Below are 23,625 nucleotides of genomic sequence, written 5' to 3'. Positions count from 1 at the left end.
TGGGTACTCCCAACAGCTCTCTCCTGTGGCAGAGTGGAGATGTGAGCACAGAGGCACCTGCAGCCCCTAACAACTGGTGACGGTGGAACTTGCCCAGTTTGAAGGATACCAGAGGGGTCAGGATGTGGAGGAAGTACAGGGAGCATTGGCTGAGCTAAAATTCCCAGCCGTGCAGCACAGGTGAACAGCACGTTACTTTGAAGATATCTAGGACAGCCAACAACTGCTGAAATTCTACAGACATCTCATTTTTTAACAGAAATGCAGAATGGAAAAGGACTACATGGGTTCTTTCATAGCTTGAGCATCTACATAAAATTATATGCAACCCTTAACATCCTGATTATCCTTCATGAAAACACTTGGAAGCTTGTGGGTTTGATATTTCTGATTTCCCATTTTAAATGTGAATTGTTTGGGGTAAATTACAATGTTTATGGTTTGAGAAGAGATGTTTTGTTCCATGTTTTGGTAAAAGACAGGCAATACAATTGAACAAGGCTCTTGATTTTGGAAGAGTTTGCAGAGGGGGTTCATGGATGGATGGGAGCTGGAGGCATTCTATCAAATAGCTCTGACCATAGTCTCATCAAAGGAGCACCACATCAAGCATTTAAGTCCAGTATTCTAAGTTCTGACTTCACTAAGCTCAGTGAGTATGTGGAGTAACTCCACTAAACCAATGGATTCATGTTTTATTATGCCCATTGTAATGGGCAAAATCTGACCTTTTGAAAAGGGTTCTGGGAAGCGCAGATGTGGATCACATCTACCCCTTTAAACTTCTACGTTTAATTCCTAAGCGCTGTCTATGGTTTAAATAGACATATCAGACAGAGGAAACCTTCTCATCTCTGGTTCATGGGGGAGGCAGACAGATAAGATGATTTGCCCATGGCTATACTTTCTAAAAGAGCCAGGAACTGAACCAGACTGGTCCAGTCTCAATGTCTCAACCACAGGGTCATCATTCCTTGCCTTGAAACAGTTTCCAAAATCATGCACTATGGGGAATTATAAGAGACAATTGAGTTACGAGGTGTGAAACCTGCCTGCAGAGGCACACGGCAGCACAAAGGAGCACATGGCAGCACAGAGAAGCTTGGCTCCACCAGACCCTGGGGGGAGGAGGTGTCACACGGCAGACCCCTACGGAGAGGGTCCTATGGAGAGGAGCCTGCCGGGAGCTGACGGACGGGTGAACAGCGAGTGATCATCCCATGGAAGGACATAGAGAAAGTGTGTTACTGATGTGGCAACACAGGATAGGTCACACCATATAAGGAAATACTGTGCTTAGAAAAGTGTATAAAACCAACTCACTCCTTTGAATAAATGATTCAGATTCCCTGCTGGTCTGGGTCCAAGATTCAATCGCCAACAATGCACTAAAGTATGGATATGGACTTGAAATTAACTCTGTGCTTATGCAACATTCTCAACACAACCACTTTCCTGCACTGAGCCTTCTACACTTACCATGATCAAGCACTCTGGTCTTGTCAGGCAATATTCCCCCTCAGAACCAGTGGATGGACCCTGTGCATGGCAGAAGGAGCAGCCAGGGCCAGCTGCCTGTTCCTCAGCTGCTGAATTCTCCCATTTTGCACTCACAGCAGGGGTAGAACGTACAAGCTGCTGGATCAGAGAAAACTAAACTCAAGTATGAGGGAAAGTGGTAAGGGTTTACTTTGTCCCTTCCTGTTCATTTGTCTGCCATGAATGCAGAGGGTTTCCTATTTGGTGCTGTGGGGTAAGAGCCAGAATTTTCAAAACTTTGGCTCAGCTCCTGCCAGCATTCATGTTCTCTTATCTTGCTTCCGGTGCAAACTATTTCCAGGGATGGTGTTACTGAGAAAGTCAATGACTCTGATGGAAACAGAGGAAGAAGAGCGAGCAGAAAATCAGAAGGCTGAATTCAAATACAGACAAGAACTGGCCAAGACCATTCTCTCCCCAGACACTCTCAGCAAGATCAGAGGGTGCACTTGTGCAGAACTGGGGCAGCTGAGCCCTACCACACTGGCAGCTACTTCCAGAAATCAGGTAGTGAGACAGGCTGTGCTTTCTAGCATTTTCTGTCTAAGGAGTCATGATTCCATGTTTAGGAATATCATACATTATAACCCCAGAATCCAAATGGAGAGTATTACTACCATGGTATGCTTTCAACATCAGAAACTTGAGTCAACAGTTAATGTAAAAATTATGCCCATTGGATTTTATAAAGACTTTGAGTAGACTGCAGAATATGTGGCTCACTATTTTCTCTGGCATCATTGGAAAAAGGTTTATCTGCTTGTGCACTTGTTCTTGGTGAGTAGTTTGGGAAACGTCTGTCTCCTGTGTGAGAAGTTAAGCATATGCATGAAGCCCTGGCTCTTTACACTGCCTGAGCCTCCATTTAAAGGAAGCTTTGCACAGTCCTGCACAGAAAGTTTGGGCAGCCATTCTACTCCTCACACTCACGCTATGTGTGCTATTAGCTGGTTAATTAATGGGTGCACTAAATAGCTTATAAATTGTATGGGTGCCATAATCCACAGCCTGAACTGTACGCAGAGTTCAAGCAGGGATTAGGAGAGTACACGCCCTTAAAGGTGAGGTGACTTTCAAGAGAAAAAAATAAGTTAGAAATACGTGTTTGCTAAGAACCAAGGTGTACAGAAACAGCCTAAAGGTATTTTAAGGACATTTCTATTTATGTCTCTTTTACCTGACAAACTCCTGTTGGATGAAAATCGTTTACTATTTATAACATACCATCAATGAAGGCTCCTGGTACAAATGTCTAGTGACTGTCTACACCCTAATGGGATGGGAACATCATTCTGTGAATATGAACAGGACCTTGCTGGCATCTCTTCATGCCACCACAGTCAAGGCAACAAAAAATTTGCAGCTCTCAAGCACTCCCAAATCAAGACACAAACCTCCTTTATGTCACGAACTTGGCCTACAGGTTGTCACAGAATAAAAGGGGGTAGTTTTTTTCCTTTGACTTCAGAGCTAAGACTGCAGATTCTTCTGCTGCTTTTGTTTTCACTGTAGTCTGACTTGCCCTCTCCCTCCAGGCTTTGTTTTAAAAAACTGCAATCATCCAGTGGATGCTCTGTCACGGTTTCTCTGTGCCCTTCAATATTTTCCTCCTAAACTTGAATCTCAAGCCATTGGCTACCTTGAGACCTGACCCAGTTTTACACAGCACACAGAACCCTTGTTCCCTGGGACTGACGCTCACTTGAACAGAGCTCTGCACGCAGCTTGTCTTGCAGCTGTAGTCTCCAGAATACAGAATGAAAGGAAAGGGTTAAGTTTTTTAGCTAGTTCTGAAAAATAGGGTGCCACTGTGAGGCAGAATTAAAATGAGAATGATTCCAGACTGCAGTTCTTTAGGATACACAGTATTTTCTATAGATCTCATTTTGCATCTTCCCTTCAAAATCCCACTCTGTCCTTAACATGTATTACAAGTGTTATACTGTTCTACAGAATTCTCATTAAGTATAATTAAGTAATGTAATGAAATCTAGTAGATCAGAAACCAAGATTCTCCCTTTAAATATGTTTCTCTCCTAAACAACTTAGCACTGCTGTAATCACTGTGAACAAAGAAAAACTGCCAGACCCTAATCAGCACACAGCAGGGATGGGTCATGGACACATTTATCTTTCTTCTCACAAGCCTCCCCTGGATAAAGGAAATGCCCTAATACTCAAGGCATCTTGGACACCAGATGGCTGATTATTAGACATTTTATGAGAGGAAGGAAGTAAAGAGAAACAGCCTGAATTTTCATGGCACTGTAGGGATAGGGGAAAAGAAGGCGGAACAAGGACTTAATCCAAAACTTACTGACTGGGAAGACACTGATTTCAAAGGACTTTGAATCGGAAGGAACAAAAGATCTGTGCTTGCGTTTTCTTCTGCAGATTAATTCTCAACTCACCAAGAGCAAGAATGATTGATAGTTGAATAAAATTTTATATTTTCATCAATCTAAGGACTTCCCGCTGAGCCATTTTTTTGCAGGGGACAGGTTTAAGTTTCTAAATATTCTTCATAATGTTGTAAGCTTTTAGACTATCTGCAGGCTTTTCAGAGACCTGGTTTCCAAGAGCCTGACTCAGTAGAGCAGGAGCTGGCCATGAGGCCAAGAGCAGCAGCAGAATGCACAGGCAGCTGCACGCAGAATTCTACCTCCAATGAAGGAATGCCATAGGCAATGCCCATCAGATGCATCAGGGCAGTCCCTCCACTCATATCATTTGGCCCAGCCTCTTTTACAGTGTCTTAATGTTTAGAAACCTGTAGAAGTCAGCTCCTTTCATTTTATCCATTGCAGAGTTCCTGCAGCTCTTCTAAAACAGATCTGTCAGTGCATGCAGGCTCTCCCCAGGGACCACTGCGTAACTGAGGGCTACAAGACATGCACCAGAATGCTTCACAGGAAGAGATTTCTTGGATGTTTCACAAGTGGAAGATGGCAATAGCTCCTCCCAGGTCCCACCACGCACAGCAGAGGGACACAGCTACATCAAATGTGCAGATGGATCTTGGGAAGAACGCGGATATTGGATCTACTGGTCTTTGTGGTGCTGCTCCTCCCATGGAAAGGGATGTGGATTATCCAGCAGGCCCTGTTGATCCCAGGACAGCCCTCTCGCTAGGTATGTAATGAGAGACACAATGTACTGCTTGAGAAATGACTGTGGTCACCCCACTTGTGAGGCACTGCACACACACATGCAGAGGAAGGGTTGCAGAACTGGAAAGGAGGCCTCCCACAGAACAGGACAAGAGCTGGTGGTAAAATCTCCACACACAAGTAGCTGCATCAGGAGAAGTTTGGTTTGGTTTTTTTTGTTTTTTTTTCCTTTTGCCAGAAAACCTGGCATTGATTCAGAGTTGCTGACAGACGTAGGGCACACGAGTGGGAGGAGTCTGTTCTCATTTTGCTAATGAATGTAACTCCACTGGCAAAGCCTGAGTGCAGGACAAGCCTCACGCAGGGCGTGCACAGCTGAGTCTGCACCCAGGGCCTTTCCAAAGGGCTGTCACATCAAACGGGTCCGAGCGCATGGGAATAATGGGAGCAGATGATTAACCCACCCCGCTCCTCTCCTTTATTTAAACACCAAGAAAGGGCTCTGGGGAATGAAGCTAATAGCCACGTGGAGTCCCGGCTCCAGAAACATAATGATGGACCTGGAGCCTTTTCTCACCCGGATGAAAGAGGGGCTGTTGTGCTGCAGTTCACAGCGTGCTAATGACAAACACAACTAAAACCTTCAGCCTGTTTCAGACTCAGGCCTGTAATCTCCTTATGCAATACGCTTGACAAAGCTCTCTTGTGGAATATGAGCCTGCTTTTTCCACCACAGTATATACCCCCTCCCTCACCAGACTGCGTGCTACTGGACTTGATGAATTTAATTATTTATTAATTATTTTTACTCTTATAGCATTTAACAAAATAAACTGGTTATTTTGCTGCAAATAAAACAAACATTAGGAAGCTCTGCTTGCAGTGATATGCCTGTCTGAGGGGAAGAGCAGCAGCTCACCTGCTGCAGTGTTCTGAGAGGTAAAGCTGCCTAATTATTTTTTATTATCCCCGTGTTGTTTTGTTAACCAAATATTTGTCTTTTTGCCTCACACACATATCTAATGCCAATATACAAATTGCACAAGGGGATTATGCCAGCATGAGTCAATCTAGGGTGTGTTTATCCTTGGAGAGACATAAGCCTCTGTTTCTAAAGGCGGGTGTTTCTTATCCTTGTTAGACCTATGAATATCTTTTGCCAACAAAATTTGTCACTTTTCACTGTTGGCACGTCTGCTGCTAGAACAAACCCCACGGGCTGGCAGGGCTCCAAGTGGGGTGGGGGCTAAGGCCTCTGGGACTGTCATTATTGAGTATTTATATTACAGCAGAGCTTAGAGGCTTCTTGCTGAGATTCAGGCGTTGCCGTGCAAGCAGAGAGTAAAAGACTCTTCCTGCCCCAAACAGTTTATAGTCTAAACAGAAGTGACTGGTGATAAATAGCAGACAAAAAGGCAGCACTATTGCAACACAGCTAATGCTAAAGAAAGACTGCAAAACCCATGGGATTACTCTAAAAATAAATGCTGAGGGTTTTATCTGTTTTATAGACAACTAAAATTCTTACGTTCTTAAAGCTAGAAAGTTTCTGGTTGCTGTAACAGCTGCAATTCTTGTTTACTCACGTGACTCCAGAAGGTAAGATGAACACATCACTCCACTCCTCCTCCTCTCAGTCCCATCTCAAAGTTCCTTTCTGTTGCAGGGGAAGTGAGCGGGTGGCTGGTGGTGCTTGGTTGCCAGCCGGGGTTAAACCACGACACCTGGCCACAGAAAACACTGAGTGAAGCTACACAGCAGTTTCTTGTGCCCTCCACTTCTGGGGCAGAAATTCTCTTAAGATTGCCCAAGCACAACTGTTTTTCCCCACTCATGAAAATTATTTTTAAGAACAAGAGTAGTGTTTAATTTTCACATCTCTTCCTCCATTATTGTCAGCACACAGTTCAGTTTCCTGTATCTATCCCTGACTCACTGGGATCCACCACTGCCAAACCTGCGGATTTGCTGGTCCATCCCTTGCATTTGACTGTGCCATTTGACACAGACAGCTGAGCAGGAAAAACTCCATGGAAGAAGTGGCCCTAAACTAAAATTTTTCTTAAAGTTGCAGGTCATATCTTATACTTGTGTGAACTGGTTTGGCTCAGTTGCAGGCAATGGAGATATCTAAACTGGGAAATGGTGAGGATTTGTTCTGGGAACACCATCTCACCATCCTCACTTTCTCTGTATATCCTAACAAGAATATCCAGCAGCATGTTTAAAAATAGGACTTAAGTTTCTCAGCTTCCCAGCAGAGGAGCATGCCAGAGCTACTGTGTATTCCTGTGCTGTGCCGGGGAGAGGAATACTCCTATGGCTGTGTAGGAGGAAGCCTTTGAGGGGAAAATCACCGATAATAAAGGCCTCTTTTATCTGAAATACCTAACATTTCAGCTCTTCAAATCCCAACACTGCATTTTCTTAAAACAGGTCTCTATTATGTGTTAAACACATCAAATAGAGTAATTCAGTCTCATCATCTAAATTCAGTGTTGTGATAGCTGAATGAAATTGGGGCAAGCTAGCTAAAAAGGTAATAGAGGCTTTTCATACAGGCAGCATGCGAAATGCATCAGTGCTTTTCTTTCCTCAGGAATAAAAAAAAGGTCTTTTTTCCCCAGTGAGCTTATGTTACTGAGTCCAAGACCATTGCTATGGTCTACAGGCCAGGACTTCCAGGAGCACTTAGCAAGGTTAGGGCTTTATTGGGGTAGCTAGAACCTGATCTGTGTGGGCAAGAGAGATGGGGGACAGTGGGGAAGAGAAATCACCTCAATCCTTAGGCCAGTGGCTTAACCAAGGACTTAGCAGTTTTCTCTGATCCAGTTCAGGCATTCCACATTTTATGGTTGTTTTCAAAACTCTTGTTTTTTAACACAGTGGCAAAAAAGGCCACTGTACAATTCACATTGGAATCAAGTTGACAAGTGGGTATAGTTCACTCAATTCAAGAAAAAAACAGTTGTTTTCCTCTAGAGAATGCAGTTCTTATGTCCACCCCACATAAACTGTACATTAGAAGAAAAATCCTAACAAGTGCATCAATAAATGTGTAAGGTACAACATGAAATAGGTCACTTCTGGAAATCTCTGGGAAAACAGTACATTCAGCGTGCTCTCATGGTCCTTCTAGCATGGTCCAGCCTTGGTATTTCTCTTTTCAAACCATCCAATAAGCAGTGCTTTTACCCCCTCTCCTTATAGACAGGGAGCTGTGGTTCCAGACAACTGGAACCACCAGGACTGCACGCAAGGTCTGTGGTGGAACAGCAGCCTGAGCTCCTGGGAAGGCGCCAGCCCTGCAACCTGCGAGGCAGCAGCGATGCTGAGCAGGGATGGACGCACAGGCAGTGTTCAGTCAGCACATTTTTCCTGCAGGCCCAAGGGCAGCCCTGTGTGCTGGGGCTGGAATGCTGCCCACGGATGGCAGCCGGGTAATGAGGCCGGCACTCCCAGCACACAAACACTGCAGGGAATGCCAAGTATCTTGTGATGCACGGCCCACAATTTTCCTAGGTTGCTTTCTTATGCAACGCACTCGGCCTCTTGTCTATAAGCAAATGGATATTCTCAGGTGGGCATGCAGAGAATGTCTACAAGAATGGTATCTTGTTAACAACATTCCTGAGTTCCACAGTCACATGTATTTGAGGATTTCAACCCGTCAAGAGTTCTGGAAACTAAAATTTCCAGTGTTAAACTTCCAGTGCTCCTGAGAGCAGACGACGTAGATAAAAGCTTTTTCACAAGGTCAGAAATATGGAGGTAATAAGCAAAGTTACTTTCCCAAAACCACAGGACTCATCAGATGGCAAACTAATTAAACCCTAATCCAGCAAAGCTCTTACTGCGTATGAAATTTACAGCATGTGAATAATGACAATGAAATCAAATACTTAACCTGACCCACATTCTTAAGAAAATTACTAAACAGCATATGCCACACTACTTGATGCAAATCCAAACTAATGTGGATACCAGTATTTATCTAACCATGAGAAAAACAGCTCAGTGTCAGCTGCTTTGCCCTGCTCCACTGCCTCATGTCCTAAATTGGGGGGTTTTTTGGTTTTTTTCAGGAATCTCCCTTCTGTATTGCCACATGTGGCTCAGATGTCATTTAAGCTTTTAAAACCTGGTATCAATTTAGTGCAAATTAAGGAGGCTGCCTTCTTCTGTCAGCAAGGTACAACCTAACTGCCTCTCTGGATCCCTCATGTCAGATGAACAGTCCCAATTCTAATAATTGGGAGATGAGTGGTTCCTGCACTGACAGCTCAGCTCTGTGTGAGCCCATCAGAAAGGCTGGCTATGAAACCAAATGTAATGCAGCTACCTGGACTATTTTTCTCACATCTCCATTGTGAAAGCTGAAACCACAGGGATTCCACAAGGCTATCATAAAATGCCCTCCTACTCATGATATGGATGAACCCACACACCTATTGCACTCAAAGCTTATATTCACGAAAATACGTTTATCGTAATGCCCGCTCACACCTGCCCTGGGCTGGGCAGGTCCTGCTTTCTCCAGGGGCGCGGAGCAGAGCCGGCAGCGGGCTCCTCGGGGCGAGCTGCAAGCCCTGACATACCTGAGGGGAGGCTGCCAGGGCGGCGAGGGGCTGAGGCGGGCGCGGAGAGGGGAGAGGGAGGCAGCGAGACGGGAACTGAGGAGCCGAGGCGGGCGCTGAGGGGTGAGGCGGAAAATGAGGGGTAAGGGACACGCTGAGGGGAGCGTCCCGGGCCCGCGACGGGCGCTGAGGGGTGAGGGATACGCTGAGGGGAGCGCCCCGGGCCCGCGGCGGGCGCTGAGGGGTGAGGCGGGCAATGAGGGGTGAGGGACACGCTGAGGGGAGCGCCCCGGGCCCGCGGCGGGCGCTGAGGGGTGAGGCGGGAAATGAGGGGTGAGGGACACGCTGAGGGGAGCACCCCGGGCCCGCGGCGGGCGCTGAGGGGTGAGAGACACGCTGAGGGGAGCGCCCCGGGCCCGCAGCGGGCGCTGAGGGCGGCGGCGGGGGCGGAGCGGGCGCGCTTGCGGAGCCCGGCGGCCGCGCATGTACCGCGCGGTGATTGCCCGGCGAGTGCGGCGGGGCGGGGCGGGCCGGGCCGGGCCGGGTCGCCTCCCGCCCGCCCGCCCGCCTCCCTCCCTCCCTCCCTCCCTCCCTCCACCGCTCCCCCGCCGCCGCCTCGTCTCCCGGCCTCCCTGATGCCGAGGGATGGATAGAGCGGCTGCCCTGCGAGCCGCCGGCATGCTGGAGAGGAAGGAGCGGAGCGGCGGCGAGGCGGCGGGGCCGCGGGGCTTGCCGGCAGTGCGGAGCACGCTGCAGCAGTGCGGGCTGCTGCAGGACCTCATCGACATCTCGCTCTCCAACCTGCGCGGGCTCCGCACCAAGTGCGCCGCGTCCAACGACCTCACGCAGCAGGAGATCCGCACGCTGGAGGTACGGCACGGGCTGGCAGCCGCGGGCGCCGCAGCGGGGCCGCGCCCGGGGCCTGCCGCTGCCCGCCGCCCTGTCCCCTCGGCACCGGGGCCGCGCCGCGCCCGCTCCTCCCGCGGGCCGAGCGGTGTTGGCGGGGGTAGCGGCGCCCCGGCCCCGCCGCGGAGCTGTCAGCGGGCTCGGTGCTCCCGGCGCGGCGCGAGGCTCCCCGCCATGGAAGCCGCGGAGCGCGGTGCTGGCGGAGCGCGGACAGGTGCGGGGCAGCCCCGCGGGTGCCCCGGGCTGCCGGGCGGGTGCGCGGGAGCTCCGTGAGGCCGTGCTCCGTCGCCCCGCCGCGCCCTGCGGCCTGTGCCGGGCTCCCGCGTCCCTGTGGAGCGGGATGCGATGTGAGGCGCGGAGCAGAGGTGACTCGAGGCTCCCTGGCAGGAGGTGCGTCCCCACACCGCTGTCCTGACGAGCTGGGAAGACTCCCGTTTGCCTCAGGTCCTTGTTGCTTGCTCCTGATGGCTCCTGCCCTCTGCTCCGGGCCTGTCTCTCTATCCCTGGCTCAGTTTCACTGATCTAATCTGATCCTCCTTTTCTCTCTGTTGCTGTGGCTCAAACAGCATCATGGGCCGGGCTGGAGAGATGTTTTGCTGTTAAGAAAGATTATACGCAATTCTTCAAGCACAAAACATGCGCTGTTGTGATGCTCTCAAAGAAGCGCTGAATCTGTACAAAAGTCTGCATAAGTATTTAGAAAGGGAAGGTAGAAGTATTTTTCCTTACTTCATTTGACCTTTAGCTACTTAAATAACATTTCCTTTTACCTTCTGTGCAGGTAATTTTGCTCTAAGCAAACAATCCCTTCCTGTCCCCTTCTTTGATTCAAGTTTGATGTAAATGCTAAGGCTCTTCTTCTCTACCTGGTGGTGGAGACTGTGGAGCTGGATAGAGCACTGGGCTTTTTTAGGAAGAAAGATCATCACAACACTGTAACTCTAATAAACCTACATGCTGAAAAATCCATCACATGAGAAATTAAGGTTGGGAAGAAAACTGTGAAACAATAGGTTGTAGGTAGCTTTTGGTACAACCTCGTGGCAATCTATCATTCTTCCTTTATTCTTTCTCTGACATTTTTTGTGGTTTTGTTTGGTTGAGTGGTTTGTTTTGTGGGGTGTTTTGTTATGGTTGGTTCTTCCCCCCAAATTTATAGTGCTGTTCTTCCTCCTGTCACTTCCAAATAGCATTCAAAAGGCTATTCTCTGTGAAACAATATTTGTATAGCCTTTTGGCAGCCCTGCCGACGGCCTTTTTGATGCCCAAACAATGTCACTCAGCATCATTTCGGAAAATGATCATCACTATTTTTCTAGCGGACCTTTTCTAAAAGAAAACCTTTATTCACAAGGTATAAAGGCCTTCTATCATCTTGAGGCTCTTCTTAAAGCAACAAAAGCTGTTTCTAGTGATAGTTCTTGAGTGTGTGCACGCAATCCTCTTCAAACAAATGGGTGCCACATTGACTGATGATCATAAAATTTATGATCAGAAGAAAATCTCTTTGATGTACAGTCCAATATGTGATTTCTCTGGGAGTTCAACCAAGTGCTGGATGTCTGCTCACATGTGGAGCTGTGGGCATGGGTACAGACTCCATGTTCTTTGCACTGTTCAATTGCATGTACCAAAATACATGTCAGGCATAGCCTGAGTCTTGTGCTTGACTGTGCCAGGCAGCAGTCACAGAGCCAGACGGCAGGAGCTTAAGGTCTGTGTTTGCTTCCCCAAGCTGTCATTGCTCATGGTGCACCCTAGGGAGGTGGGCCCAGAGCTGTCTCAGGTACCAGGTGGAGTTCCTGTGCCCTGATTCCTGTGCCAGCAGTGCCACTGTGGCTGTGTGCCTCTGCCTGTGGGGTTGTGTCAGCACAGACACGAGCTCTGGTCCTGCAGGGAGCCGAGTACTGCTGGGTGGACTGCGTAGGCAGCTCCTGATGAGTCCAGAGTGGAGCTGGCAGCTGGGAGCTCGGAGATCTCCAGGGCCTGCTGTGCTTCCCTGGTGGCCTCAGCGAGTCACCAAATGGCTCTGTGGGTCGTGATTAGTGGCTACTGGTGGTGCGGTGCTGTGAGCCACATCTGTACTGTATGTCTGTCCTGAACTGCGAGCTCATCTAGGCTGGGGCTGAACCCTCACAGGGCTTTTTTTCTGTGCAAAGACTTCAGAGGAAAAAGAATTACGAAAACTTAGTACCATTAGTATAACTGGTAAACTGTGTAGTGAAGGTACAGAACAGACAGCAGTGCATGCTCGTGGCTATTTCTGATCCCAAGGTGAGCACAGCCCTGAAGTTTTGAAAGTAGTTGTAAGGTGAATGGAATCCACAGCCTAACACAGCAGTGCAAACTCATCTAAATGCTTGTGTTATTTTTCACATAGACACACTGGTGGTCCTTTTGCCAGGGCTTCCCTCTGTGCCTCAGGTGGCTGTAACGTATGGCACATGATTCATCATGTGTATGTCGCCAGGTCAAGAACACCAACCTAACCAAGGGCACTTGGGCTCATACTTAGCTCCCTCCCATTTACTGCAATGCTTCAAGTCCTTCCTCGTTCCTCTTGCTTGTAAGGTGTTCTCAAAATAAAGCACATGGTAGATAAGGATTTCAGACTGGACCTTGGCAGGTACAGATAAGCACTCACGGTGGCTCAGAAGAGTGCAGGGAGAACTGAGATACAGGAAGGAGGGGAAAGAAAGGGCTGTGGGAATTGTTTGCAAAGGATGTGTTGAGTGTAATGTGTTATGTGAGCTGACCCTGTTTCACATGTTGGAAGGCCGTTTCTTAGAAGGGCAGGGAGTTTCCCTGTCGTGGAAAGTAGGTTCTGTTAGTTTGGTTATTAGCAGATGGGGTTCTTTGACGCCACAAGGTCTGCTTTGGGTTTTTTAAGTTTTATATGTACTGCCCGATAAGTGCTTGAGTGTTTTTCTTTTTACCCAGTGCTGGTCTGTGCTTTCAGTTCTGTCTTAGCAGGTTTACTCACTTCTCAAGTTGACTACAAAACTGAAATGGAAAATAATGGTAATTTTAACTCATATGTAAGAGAGTAAAAAATGTCTTGCCAGGTAGTGAGCATCCAGTGTTGTTCCAAGCATCTTTGGAAAGAAATAGCTCTGTCAGTCTACCTCTGTCCTTACACTAATCCCTTGTATGACTCAAATTGGTTTTGCAAAGTTAGAAACATATTATTTTTAGCTGTATTTCTTTGTGAAAGCAGTATCTTTCTGGATTCATTTCCCTGGCTGGGAAACTGCTGGTGGGACTAGACATCTGTAGTGAAGCACATCCAATTTCCAACCGCAGCTCAAGCCAGTCTGTTGGAGGTGAGAAGGAGAACACAGTCGCAGGTGCTGGCAGCAGGAAAGGTTCCTGTGGTTTCTCAGCTGGAAACAGCTGGTTTGGTGAGCTGTGGGAATCCCCAGACTAAGTGGGACACCTTCCCCCAGCCCCCCCACTTTTGACTGCAGCAAAGGTGAGGCAGGAAGGCTGAACTGCGAGACCTAGAGTGGATTTAGACTGCAGGTGTATTTTCTTTCTAACTGGGTTCTTTCCTCAGAAGAGCTGACTACAGTGGCTCTGGCACAGCAGCTTCCTCCAAACTGGTTGTGGTGGGAGTGTCGGGGTGAGGCAGTAGCGCACATTCTGCCTGCACTTTGGGAAAGCTGTCTTCCTGGCTCTCTGGCCAGACTAGATCTGTGATAGAGACACTCCTGGCCCTGTGTGCAAAGATCAGTTTGGCTTCTGCCTCAGGAATGTCCTCTGTTCAGCACCTTCAGCAAACAGAGTATCAGATCAGAAAGCCTGACTCCAGCTGTGCCACAAATAAGTCAGTCTACTCTCCACAAATCAGTTGTTCACAGTGGCTGAATGGTACCTGTGGATTAAATCTGTCTGAACTTGCTTAGGCATTATCTCAATTCATTTGGCAATTTGTCTAGAAAAGGCTTATCTTACCAAGCAATCTCTGAGCAGAAACAAACACTTTGAAAATGGGGGGAGGCATGAGAGGAGAGGAAGAGGGATTGTAATAGTCCACACTTGCAGACTGGAAGTTGGGCATGTGGTATGCATAAGGGAAGGACAACTGTGTTTGTGAATTGGAAGTAGTGGGAGTAGTGAATTTTTCAGGCCAAACTGCAACCTGTAGCCACATGTTTATGAGCTTTGTTCAGCTGAAAAGACTTCCTTTCCCAGCAGGTCTTATGTAAGAAAAGAAGAAAGTCTCTTGCTTCATCTTACTTTTTGCATATATGCAACACATTTGTTTTACTTGAAGTGTCTTGTGTTTTTGTAGGACTCTTTTCTTAAGTTTGTGCACTTCATGTACAAAGTAGTCTTCAACAGAGATTCTGTTTGACTTGGAAGGAGGGAAGACCATATATGATTATCTAGTCTGCAGACTTCATCTTTCCTTTGTGACAGTTATGATCAGAATTTCCACATCATAATGGAATTTAGCACATCTAAATGTTGACACAAAAACTCAGCAGCAGTGTTTTCACTTACCTGGAGTTCCCAGGACAAGCTCTGGTGAGCAGGTTATCATCAATATGAAGATAGGACAAGGGACTCTTCACTTTTCTGTCAAGCTCTGTGTGCTTCTTGCCTTGGGTTGGGTTCCATGGTGCACTGATTGGGAAGCAAGAAATGAAATGTCAGAGTAAGGCTCTGTGCTGTCTTTGCCTTTCTGAGGCTACCTGTGTGGTCGCTGGATTCTGGTGACACAGCATTATTCCTGCTCATCTCCTGCAGCCAGCTTGGAGACCCTCCCAGCCCTGGAGCTGCAGTGCAGGAGCTCAGCGGAGCCTGGCTGGGAGCTCTGTCTGTCTGTGCCTGCACACAGCGACAGGAACCCACAGCCTGCAGTGCCACACAAGCCTCAGTCTCTGCATATGACTTCTGACCTTTGCTGCGTGCATAGAACTGATCTAATCAGGGAAGTAGCCAAGCTGAGCCCCAGCTGTGTCCAGCTGAACTCCTGGTTGTGACCAAGCTTGCCCAGATCCCACCTGTGCAGAACTTGGGCTGCTACTCCAGTTCAAATGCTGTGAACTGCATTTTACCCAAGGAAAGCCCCGATCGGTGTTCCAGCTGCACGGTAGAGACAGATGTACAGCTATGAGTCAGCACGGGGTACACAAATTTATCACCTGGTTTGGTCATAAATAGGAACACTTAACAAAGAAGTCATGTGACATACCAAATTATTTAGGGAATAGTTTCGCTTACAGTGATATTTCCAACTGAGACAGTGTAGTCTATCAGATGCTTGAGGGATAAACCCGCACCTTTCTTTTAAGGTTAATATTTCTTACCCTTATTTTCAGCTTAGAGGGATTTTTTTCTTTTTTAAATAAAAGGAAAATGGTACTGAAAGCAAGCCTGGCTATCTCCCACTGCTTGGGGGCTTGGAGAATATATTGGCTGGATTACTGCTGTGGTGAAAGGCACACAGTCATGTATGGATGATCCTGACTCAGCCAGCTCTCAGACTTCTCTCCTTGCTCATTTCTCACTCCTGTGGAGCAATCCCACACAGTCGACACTACCAGCAGCACGGAGTTGCCGCAGCAGGTGAATCTGGGGGACAGAGGCTCTCTGAATCTGGAAACACACCTGCTCCAAAAGAAACGGGGAATTCTTCCAACATAGGACTTGTGTGCAGTGGTGCATGGAAGTGTCATGGGCATTCCTGCTTCTTGGTGGGAGTCTGCACCTAGTCAGAGTAGCACATGATTAGGAAACAGTTTGGCATTCTGGCTTAGCTTTTCCTGCAGCCAGTCCTCGTTGTCGTAGCCCCCAGAATCTAGAACAGGATCAGTCCCCAGTTAAACTAGTTAAACTCTGCCTTGCTTGTAAGGTGGGACAACTGGGAAGCACCAAAGTTTACAGGTAGTCAGAGAGGCCTTTTGCCTTAAGCCAGAGCTGCACAGAGCTCCTGTGCCACCTATGGATCCCAGAGGCGTGTCCCAGCCAGCCCTGCTCCCACTGCACAGCTCCAAGGACATGAGGTAATCACTGCTGCAGCTGTGGTGTTCACTTGTACCTGTGCTAGGTGACAATCACCTGTTCTGTGTCCTCATTGTAAACCTGCTTTTTGCACAACCTGTTTAAAATGAGCCCTGGAGCATTCCTGAGGTGGAAACTCAAACCTTAGCTTAGGCCCTGCTCTTGGGGCTTGAGGGAATCACAGCTCAGACTGATCACAGGTATCTGGTGTTCATCCGGCTCTAAGTGCAGCACAGGGGGCTGGAGTCTGAGCTGTTGCGGTTGGAGGTAGATAGAAGATCCAAATCTCATTGGACTTACACACCTGAGCTCAAGATTGTTCAAAATCTGTCTTTAAAGTTAAAATATAGTTGTCATTTCTGTATGTATTCCAAAGTGAGCAGAGGCCAGGTCTCTCATTCCTTTTCTGCCTAGTGACAACATCCAGTTGGTTCTGAGTGCATCTTGGGGAAGCAGGTAAGGATCACAGGACACTTAAGCAGCAGAGTAAGGAATCATGCTTTGGTCGGGTCTACGGAGTGCCCCTGATAGGATGATTAGTAGTTATCCCCCATGGAAGTGCTCTAATAGCAGAGGCTGTGAGCTGCTCTTTAGAGCAGTAATTAACGTGGCACTGAGGAATGCTGCTGGGATGCAGCAGATCCAGGCTCTGATCTGGTCTGATCTGATGCTGCCAGAACAGGTCATTGACCCCAGTGTTCAGCACGCAGCCAGGAGCCTCAGGGCTGGCGCCTTGGAAATCTTCAGAAGCCTTTTGCAGTAAGTTTAGCACCCTCCTGCCCAGTTCTGCTCTCCTTATGTGCTTCTAAAACGTGGGTTTGTTGATTTATCAAAGAACTTTCACTTCTGTTTGAAGCAATCTAAATTTGGAAAGGAAGTCTTCAGCTCCTCATTGTTGCTGTGTATGGGTTATTGTTGAGGCCTGCAGGTTCCAGTGTGAGGTTTTATTTTTAGTTATTAGTGATGTTGAATAAACTGAAGAGAAGAAATAATTACTAGGTCTTACAGCTTGAGAACTACAGATTGATTTTTTGTCATCACCGCTAAGAGACATTGCTAGGAGAGATAATGGGCTTGTCAGTAAGTGCGGTCACGGGGAGACGTGTCCATGCCCCTCATGCTGCCTGCAGTGCTCTTGGAGAACCTCTCCAGACCTGGTTCCTACCAATTTTCTAGCAACATTTTTCTTCTTCCAGAGCAGTTTTTTCCTTTTATTTCTAGAGTAAGCTAGAGGACTAAATCCTGCTTTAAAATACAGTTACATAGCTCCTCTGAAATAAGCTGAAATAGGGAGATTTTGTTTTTTAAAGCTTCCTGACTTTTTTGTATGTCTCCTTAAGAACTGTTCTTTATCTGCCAAGCAAAACATCTCAGGCCTTTTGTCTTTATGAGCAAAACTGAAACTTTCCACAAAGTAAAACATTTCTTACGAAGTCTTCTAACTTTAATTTCCCATAATTTCTATAGAGACAGGTCTGAGTGGCTCATGGCAGCATCATCTAGTAGAATGAAACTCTCTGAGTGCAGATCAGATTAAGTGTTTTTTCCCCTCATTTTAGTGACTTCTGGAAGCTATGCCCTTGTCTATCCTCCCTTGTTTTAAGGAAACAATTGACTAAAACCCACAGGTGTTGTTCTGAGGAGACTGATCTGCTTGGGCAGTTTTGCACAGGCCTTCAGCCTTCTCCCTTTGGAAGAAGGAAGGTTGCAGGTTTTTCTTTCCTTTTTCCTGTGAAACACAAGGGTGTCCAGAATAGCTCTGAAAGAGCCAATGTGAGCACAAACACCAAAGACTCTTAGCATTTGTTCACACAGCTAAGCTGGGAGAAACCCCAGAGCAGATCTCAAAGGGCTTGTCAGCCCCACTCGTATTCAGACAGGATATTATGTGTGTTGAAACTGGTTTGGTCTTGCTTTGTGGGTCAAGTGTAGTATTTGTAGAACCACCGGCTGACTGCTAAAGGTCTGATTTAAGCACTGCTGTATTGGTACATTTTGTCTGGGTATAACAAGACAGAGTTTCTGTGGGATGCCTCTCCATGCAGCCTAAATTCCTGAGCCATTTGCAGTCACGGCTATGGACTGGAGTGGAATCTGTGGAAACTCATGTTTGGAAGGAGAAAGGAAAGCTACTGTGATCTGGGTCTTTAGCTATTGCACTGAAACACTGGCTGGGTTTGTGCTGAGACTGCATTTGTAGGAAATGCAGTCCTACTTTGGGAGATGTTTTCTGTAGTGATGCTGAATACACCTCTGTAGCAGTAATTACCTGTTTACCTCTCACTAAGTGGGCCTTATCAGTTCTCACCTGCCAGTCTGTAACTGGAAGGGTAGCTGACTTAGCAAGAGCTAACTGAACACTTCTGCTAGGATGACATTAATGTTCAGTTTTTAATTCTTGTGGAAACTAAATCTGCAACACCATTGTGCTGCCAAGGCAGGTTCCAGTTCCACTGATGTGTTCTTTCCTTATGTTTTTCTACTGTGCTATTCAAATTGCTTCAGTTGCCAAGAATAACTAGTTTGGGGTTTGAGGCGAAGAGCTTTGCAGCGAATGGACACCTGGCAACATAAGATTTCAAACTGAAGGCAGTGGCAGCCCTGCTGCCAGTGCAGTGAGCAGGGAGTATTCTGGCAGCAGATGCAGTGGTGGTGCAGCTCTGAGCTGGAGTCCACGGGAGTGTCTGGGGGTTCCTTGCAGCTCCTCTCTGCAGTCAGTCCAGCTGCTCTTCTAGTGAAGGGGCAGATCCTGCCTCTAGCATTTTATTAACAGATTTTTCAGTGTCCTTTTGAACTGTTGTGCAAAAACAGGACATGTTTGTCACTGTTAGAGACTACTGCTGTACACCAGAAGAGCTCTGAGCTTGCAGGGGAGCTTACAGAGACACCCATGCTCGTTTCTAGCCTTCTTCCTTATGCTAACATAGCCAGGAGTAGCTAAATCCTACTAGGCTTAACCTGCATCCTCTTTCCAGTTCTCTTAATGCAAAATGCTTCTGGTTCTTCATCTTTGCTAGGCAGGGCTCCACGATGTCCCTGCTGCCCAGTGCCTCCTGCCTGTGCCTGCAGTGGCTGTGTCCTGCCTGTCCCCACTTTGCGGTGTCTCTCCAGCTGCTCAGCTCTGCTGCAGGCTTTGTCCTCTGGCCCCAGCGCTGTGACAGCCTCTCCAAGGCCCCACAGACATGGCCTGACTCAGCAATTTTCTCAGTTCTGGCTTGATCTTTCCTGCAGCTGTAAAACCAAGGTGCAGGGGGGAAGGGGAAACACATGAGGAAACACATGGTCTGATCCCTGCCTCTCCCTTTCACTCCTTGTGGACCCTCTACATAAATAGGCTGGCTCAGCCCTTTTGGTCTTCCTGTATTCCTGACACGAGGAGCCTGGTGTGAGGTCTCTGCCATCGCAGGCATGGCCCCTTTATACTGCAAAGAATAAAGTCTCCACATTCAGGCTGTATTTTACAGGGTGGGTTAGCAGCATGGTCTGTCAGCTTCCCTGACAGAGCCTCAGTGGTGTGGGAACAGCATCAGTGAGCTCTGCAAGTCTCTGCATTGCTAGAATTCTTTAGAGTTCTTCTAAGTGCTGAGCCTTCAGCCTCTTCATGCAAGTAGCTGTGGCTTTGAGAGTTATCTAACCTCAAACTCTGGGAGAGAGAACATGGGAAGGTTGGAGAGCTACCCTGATGCATGAGGGATTTTGAAATTTATCAGTAAGAAACACTCATTTCTTTGGGAAAAATAATTTTGAGAGGTTTTCCTTTAAGATGTCCTGGTGCCACCTGTTTGCAGGGAGAGCGTGGTGTGGTTCCTGTGCTGCTGTGCAGGCCCTTGCCAAGCTGTCTGAGGATAAGACTTCCTACAGCACGTGACCTTCCTGCCCTGAAAGGACAGGCATTCTGGGAAGGGCACTTTGCGAGTTAACCTGCATGGCAGCAGTTGTGGGACCTGCCAAGGAGAGGGTCGAGTTTGGCAGTGCTAATTTCTGAGGTGCTGAAATAGTCGAACAACTTCCCCCTGCCCAGTCCCAGTATGACTGCAAACAGAGCAGAGCTTCTGGGAGGTCGGGGTGGGTACCACAGCACAGCTTTGGTCTCAGGTAGCTGCACCAGAATCATATTTAATTACTTTTCAGTATTCCCAGCCTGGAAGTCCCAGGACTCCCCTACCTGCTGGCTGCTGCTCAGCACTAGAACACACAGCAACCACCTTCTAACCTCTTCACTTAAGACATGAGGTGCCCAAATGCTGCCTGTGAAGACAGCCAGCGCTCTTGCTGTGCCTGCAGTGCCCAAAGGCAGGATGAGGGAGTAACCTCCAGAGCAGCCAGGTGGAGATCACCACAACTCAGTGCAGATGAAGGTACCTTCCTCGAAATTATTTTCCCATGTTCCAATGAGCTTCTGCTTGCCATCTGCCCTTCACACAGTCGTCATATCATGTCTGTTCTTTAAAAGACAATTCAATTAGATCTTCTTTCAGTAGGTTTTAATCAAGTGTTATGGGGTTGCTGGTGAATTATTTACAGCCATATCACTTGATCTGCTAAAGGTATCATGTAAGTGACATCTGTAGCAAAGAGTAGAGCTGGCTTTGACTGAGGACCCCACTTATATTCCTTGGGGTTGTCCAGTTGATATCAGATGAATGTCGGGTTATGTGAGCCCACTTTCCTTTACAGGAGTAGCAATTGAATGTGACTGTACTGAAAACAAGGGAGTTGAAGCAGTTTAAAACTAGGGTAAGAGCTGAATTTAGCTCTCGTCTCTGCTGGCTCAGTTCTTTTATAAGTGCCTTTCAAGGTTGAATACCTTGAACAGCATGGCCTTGACCCTCGCTTGAAGCTCCAGCTATTTAAACACAAGTACTGTTGTACTGTCTTCAGACTTGGTCTGATGTTAGTGTGTTTTGAATGAGCAGGGGAGTAAAAAACAACACTCATATAGCAAAGAATAACCAGCTGAGAAAGTGGATATTTTTAGAATACAGAAGGATTCTTTTTCTGCCTTATTTCACCTGACCCTTAAGTTGGTAGAAATTCTACAGTTATAAGATAACCTTTCTTTTTTAATCTTGTTGAATGTGTGTTTCAGCCACATTGCTCTTTTGCCAGTTCAGCTCCCATTCTGCGTGAGAGAGCCCCAGCATGAGGCTGCCATCCGTCCAAGTATACCTGGAAGTTTACAGCAATAACTGTTCAGCTCCCTCGTAGCATCCAGAACCAACACTTAAATGTTCTTCTCCCTTTTGAGCCATGTATGTGTCAAGAAATGTATTATACGATGGTCTCATCCATAACATGCAAGTGCTGCTAACCATGGCCTAAATAATACTTAGTGTTGGTATAAAGATTTAATTTGCTCACACCTATCTCTGTGCCACCGAAATGATTACAGGAATACTTTAAAGTCCAATTACTCTTAAGCTCTTTCTCTGAATTTTAAAGTGCTTGAACCTTTTCCTGGGGCTGAGAGTGAACTACTAGTACAGCTGGCAATCAAGAACTGTACGTAGGAAAGCGCCCCTACCAAGCCCAACCCATGTGTTCTTTCAGTGGGTAAGTGCAGTTGTTTGACTTTAGGGAATGATGTACAGGGAGGTCCTGGAAACCCCCCAAGAGACGATAGAGAATTTAGCAGGTCACTGTATCTCGTTGGAGATCATTGTGTGTCATGAGCCTTTTGTGAAGGACAAGACTAATTTACAATTTAATTGTGTTGAAGTCCTGGATGTGTCAGCATGCTTCACAGGCTCTTCAGAAGGGACAGTGGGGTGAGAAGTTGTGTACTCTGCAGTTCCCCATGCCTACCTCAACCCATGCTTTGATCCTTCCTCATTCTCCAGAACGACCAAAGACAAGGAGGGAGTTTTTAATGTTGGCAAGTGAAAGCTGAGTACCTTACAGTCTCACTGAGAGGAACTGAAAGCAGTCGGCCTAATCATGAGAGGCTTTTCTAACTTCTCTTGGCAAGTAGCAAGGGCAGACACATTTCAGAGAAAGTGCTTCTGGTCCTGATTTTATTTAGTGTTTGGGAGGGACATTGTGGAAGTTGGGATAAGAAGGGAATTAACTGCACCTTTATTGCACTGTAACTGTCACATTGCTGTTGCAGATGGCCTGGCTGGGAGACAAAGGGAGCTTTAGCATTGCTTATCTGGGTTGGATATCTGGAGCACACACACAGCTGACAGGTTACCTGCGAGTCTCAAGGTTCAAGTTCAAGTGACACTGTACAGTAGTTGGCTTTATAGTGGTCCCTCTCAGCTGCTGTGGAACCCACAAGTGTTTTCCTCTCTCTGCCTGCCATTGCTGTTTGTTGGTTCCATATGGCTCATCCCTGGTCCCAAGCCTTGGGCAGCTGCTGGGAGAGTCTTTGCAGCAGAAGGTGCTGCTCCGTGTCACTGAGAGCCTTCCCCTCCCCCAGGGTGGGATATTCCTTGTGCTGTGTGATCTAACCCAGAATGGCTGGGAACTGATGGTCCAGAGTTCACTTCCAGTTATTATTGTAGTAGGGACTCAGGCTAGATCGAGGTACTCATTTCCAGCACAGAACATATACCCTTTGAAAGCATAAACAACCTCTAGGTCAGTTTTACTTAGCTTCATACACAAGGGTTTCTGCTAAACAGGAAGAGCAAGCGGGAGCTGAAGCACTGCAAGAAGCTGGTTCAGCACTCATCCATACTGGACTAAGTAAGGTCCCTTTCAGTGGGAAGAGATATACATGGAGGACTAAGCTCTAAAGCAGCAGTGGAAACTCCCTGTTTTTGTCTTTTGAGCTGGTCATCTTAAGTGCAATGCCTTTTTTCTCATTATCTAGGATCCTACAGAAGCCCTTCATAGACAGGATCTAGGATAGCTTTGGTGGCAGGCACTTTCAGAAGTTGTTGCGGTCTGTTAGAGAGGCTGGAGATGAAAGGGGCTGAACTAGGTGAATCATTACCCTCAGAGAACTTGTAGTGTTGGGGAACCATGCCTGGTGTTTGTGCAGACCCAACAGCAGCAATCTGCGTGTAACTACAGCCAGGGTGGGAGCACCAAGTTAGTAGCAGTAAAGCCTCCCTCAGCTGTACTTTGCTGCATGCTAATACAGCTTTCTGTTAAGATTTGAGGCTGAAAAGACACCTTGCATAGCTCAGTATTTGTACTTGGAGATGAGCCTAACTTGTGGTGGCTGGGTCTCATTGCCCATTCCAGCTGGAATCTGTGCCGCCCTGGGAAACGGGGCTCAGGCAGCTCATGGAGCAAACTGGGGTCAGAGGCTGTTAAATTCAGAGTGCAGTAGGTCAGCACAGGCAGTGGGGAAGGGGAACCTCTGGGCTGGACAAACAGGTCACACAGGTTTCCAGACACTCTGTCCTACCTGAGCAGAGCTCCAAGGCTGCAGGAGCTGGATGCTTTCAGATAGAAGCAGCACCAGCACTTCGTAAGATCAAAGTTTAGCAGAGTTGAAGCTCCATCAAGTACTAGAGTGTTTGAACTTAGTT

The 23,625-nt window shown here is 47.4% G+C and overlaps 1 protein-coding gene and 1 long non-coding RNA gene across 5 annotated transcripts in view; one reads left to right on the top strand and one right to left on the bottom strand.

Moving 5' to 3' along the window:
* LOC116454132 overlaps nucleotides 1-9,399 on the bottom strand; it is a 31,225-nt gene extending 21,826 nt beyond the window's left edge. Inside the window, exons 1-2 of the long non-coding RNA XR_004244017.1 lie at nucleotides 9,248-9,399; nucleotides 6,236-6,373 (exon numbers count right to left, since the gene is read on the bottom strand). This is a non-coding gene — a long non-coding RNA (uncharacterized LOC116454132). The remainder of the gene's footprint in view (nucleotides 1-6,235; nucleotides 6,374-9,247) is intronic.
* A 411-nt stretch (nucleotides 9,400-9,810) lies between these two features.
* Nucleotides 9,811-23,625, top strand: part of KSR1 (kinase suppressor of ras 1) — a 50,250-nt gene continuing 36,435 nt past the window's right edge. For all 4 annotated transcript variants that reach the window (XR_004244016.1, XM_032130336.1, XM_032130335.1 and 1 more), the window contains exon 1: nucleotides 9,811-10,096. Coding sequence is in view for 3 of the 4 variants with exons in the window: in XM_032130336.1 (XP_031986227.1) it covers nucleotides 9,872-10,096 (225 nt within the window). In the remaining variant the exon portion in view is untranslated. The remainder of the gene's footprint in view (nucleotides 10,097-23,625) is intronic.

The sequence above is a fragment of the Corvus moneduloides genome, chromosome 20 (assembly GCF_009650955.1).
Source record: "Corvus moneduloides isolate bCorMon1 chromosome 20, bCorMon1.pri, whole genome shotgun sequence".
NCBI classification, from domain to species: Eukaryota; Metazoa; Chordata; class Aves; order Passeriformes; family Corvidae; genus Corvus; species Corvus moneduloides.
This window is presented reverse-complemented; position numbering and strand designations above follow the sequence as displayed.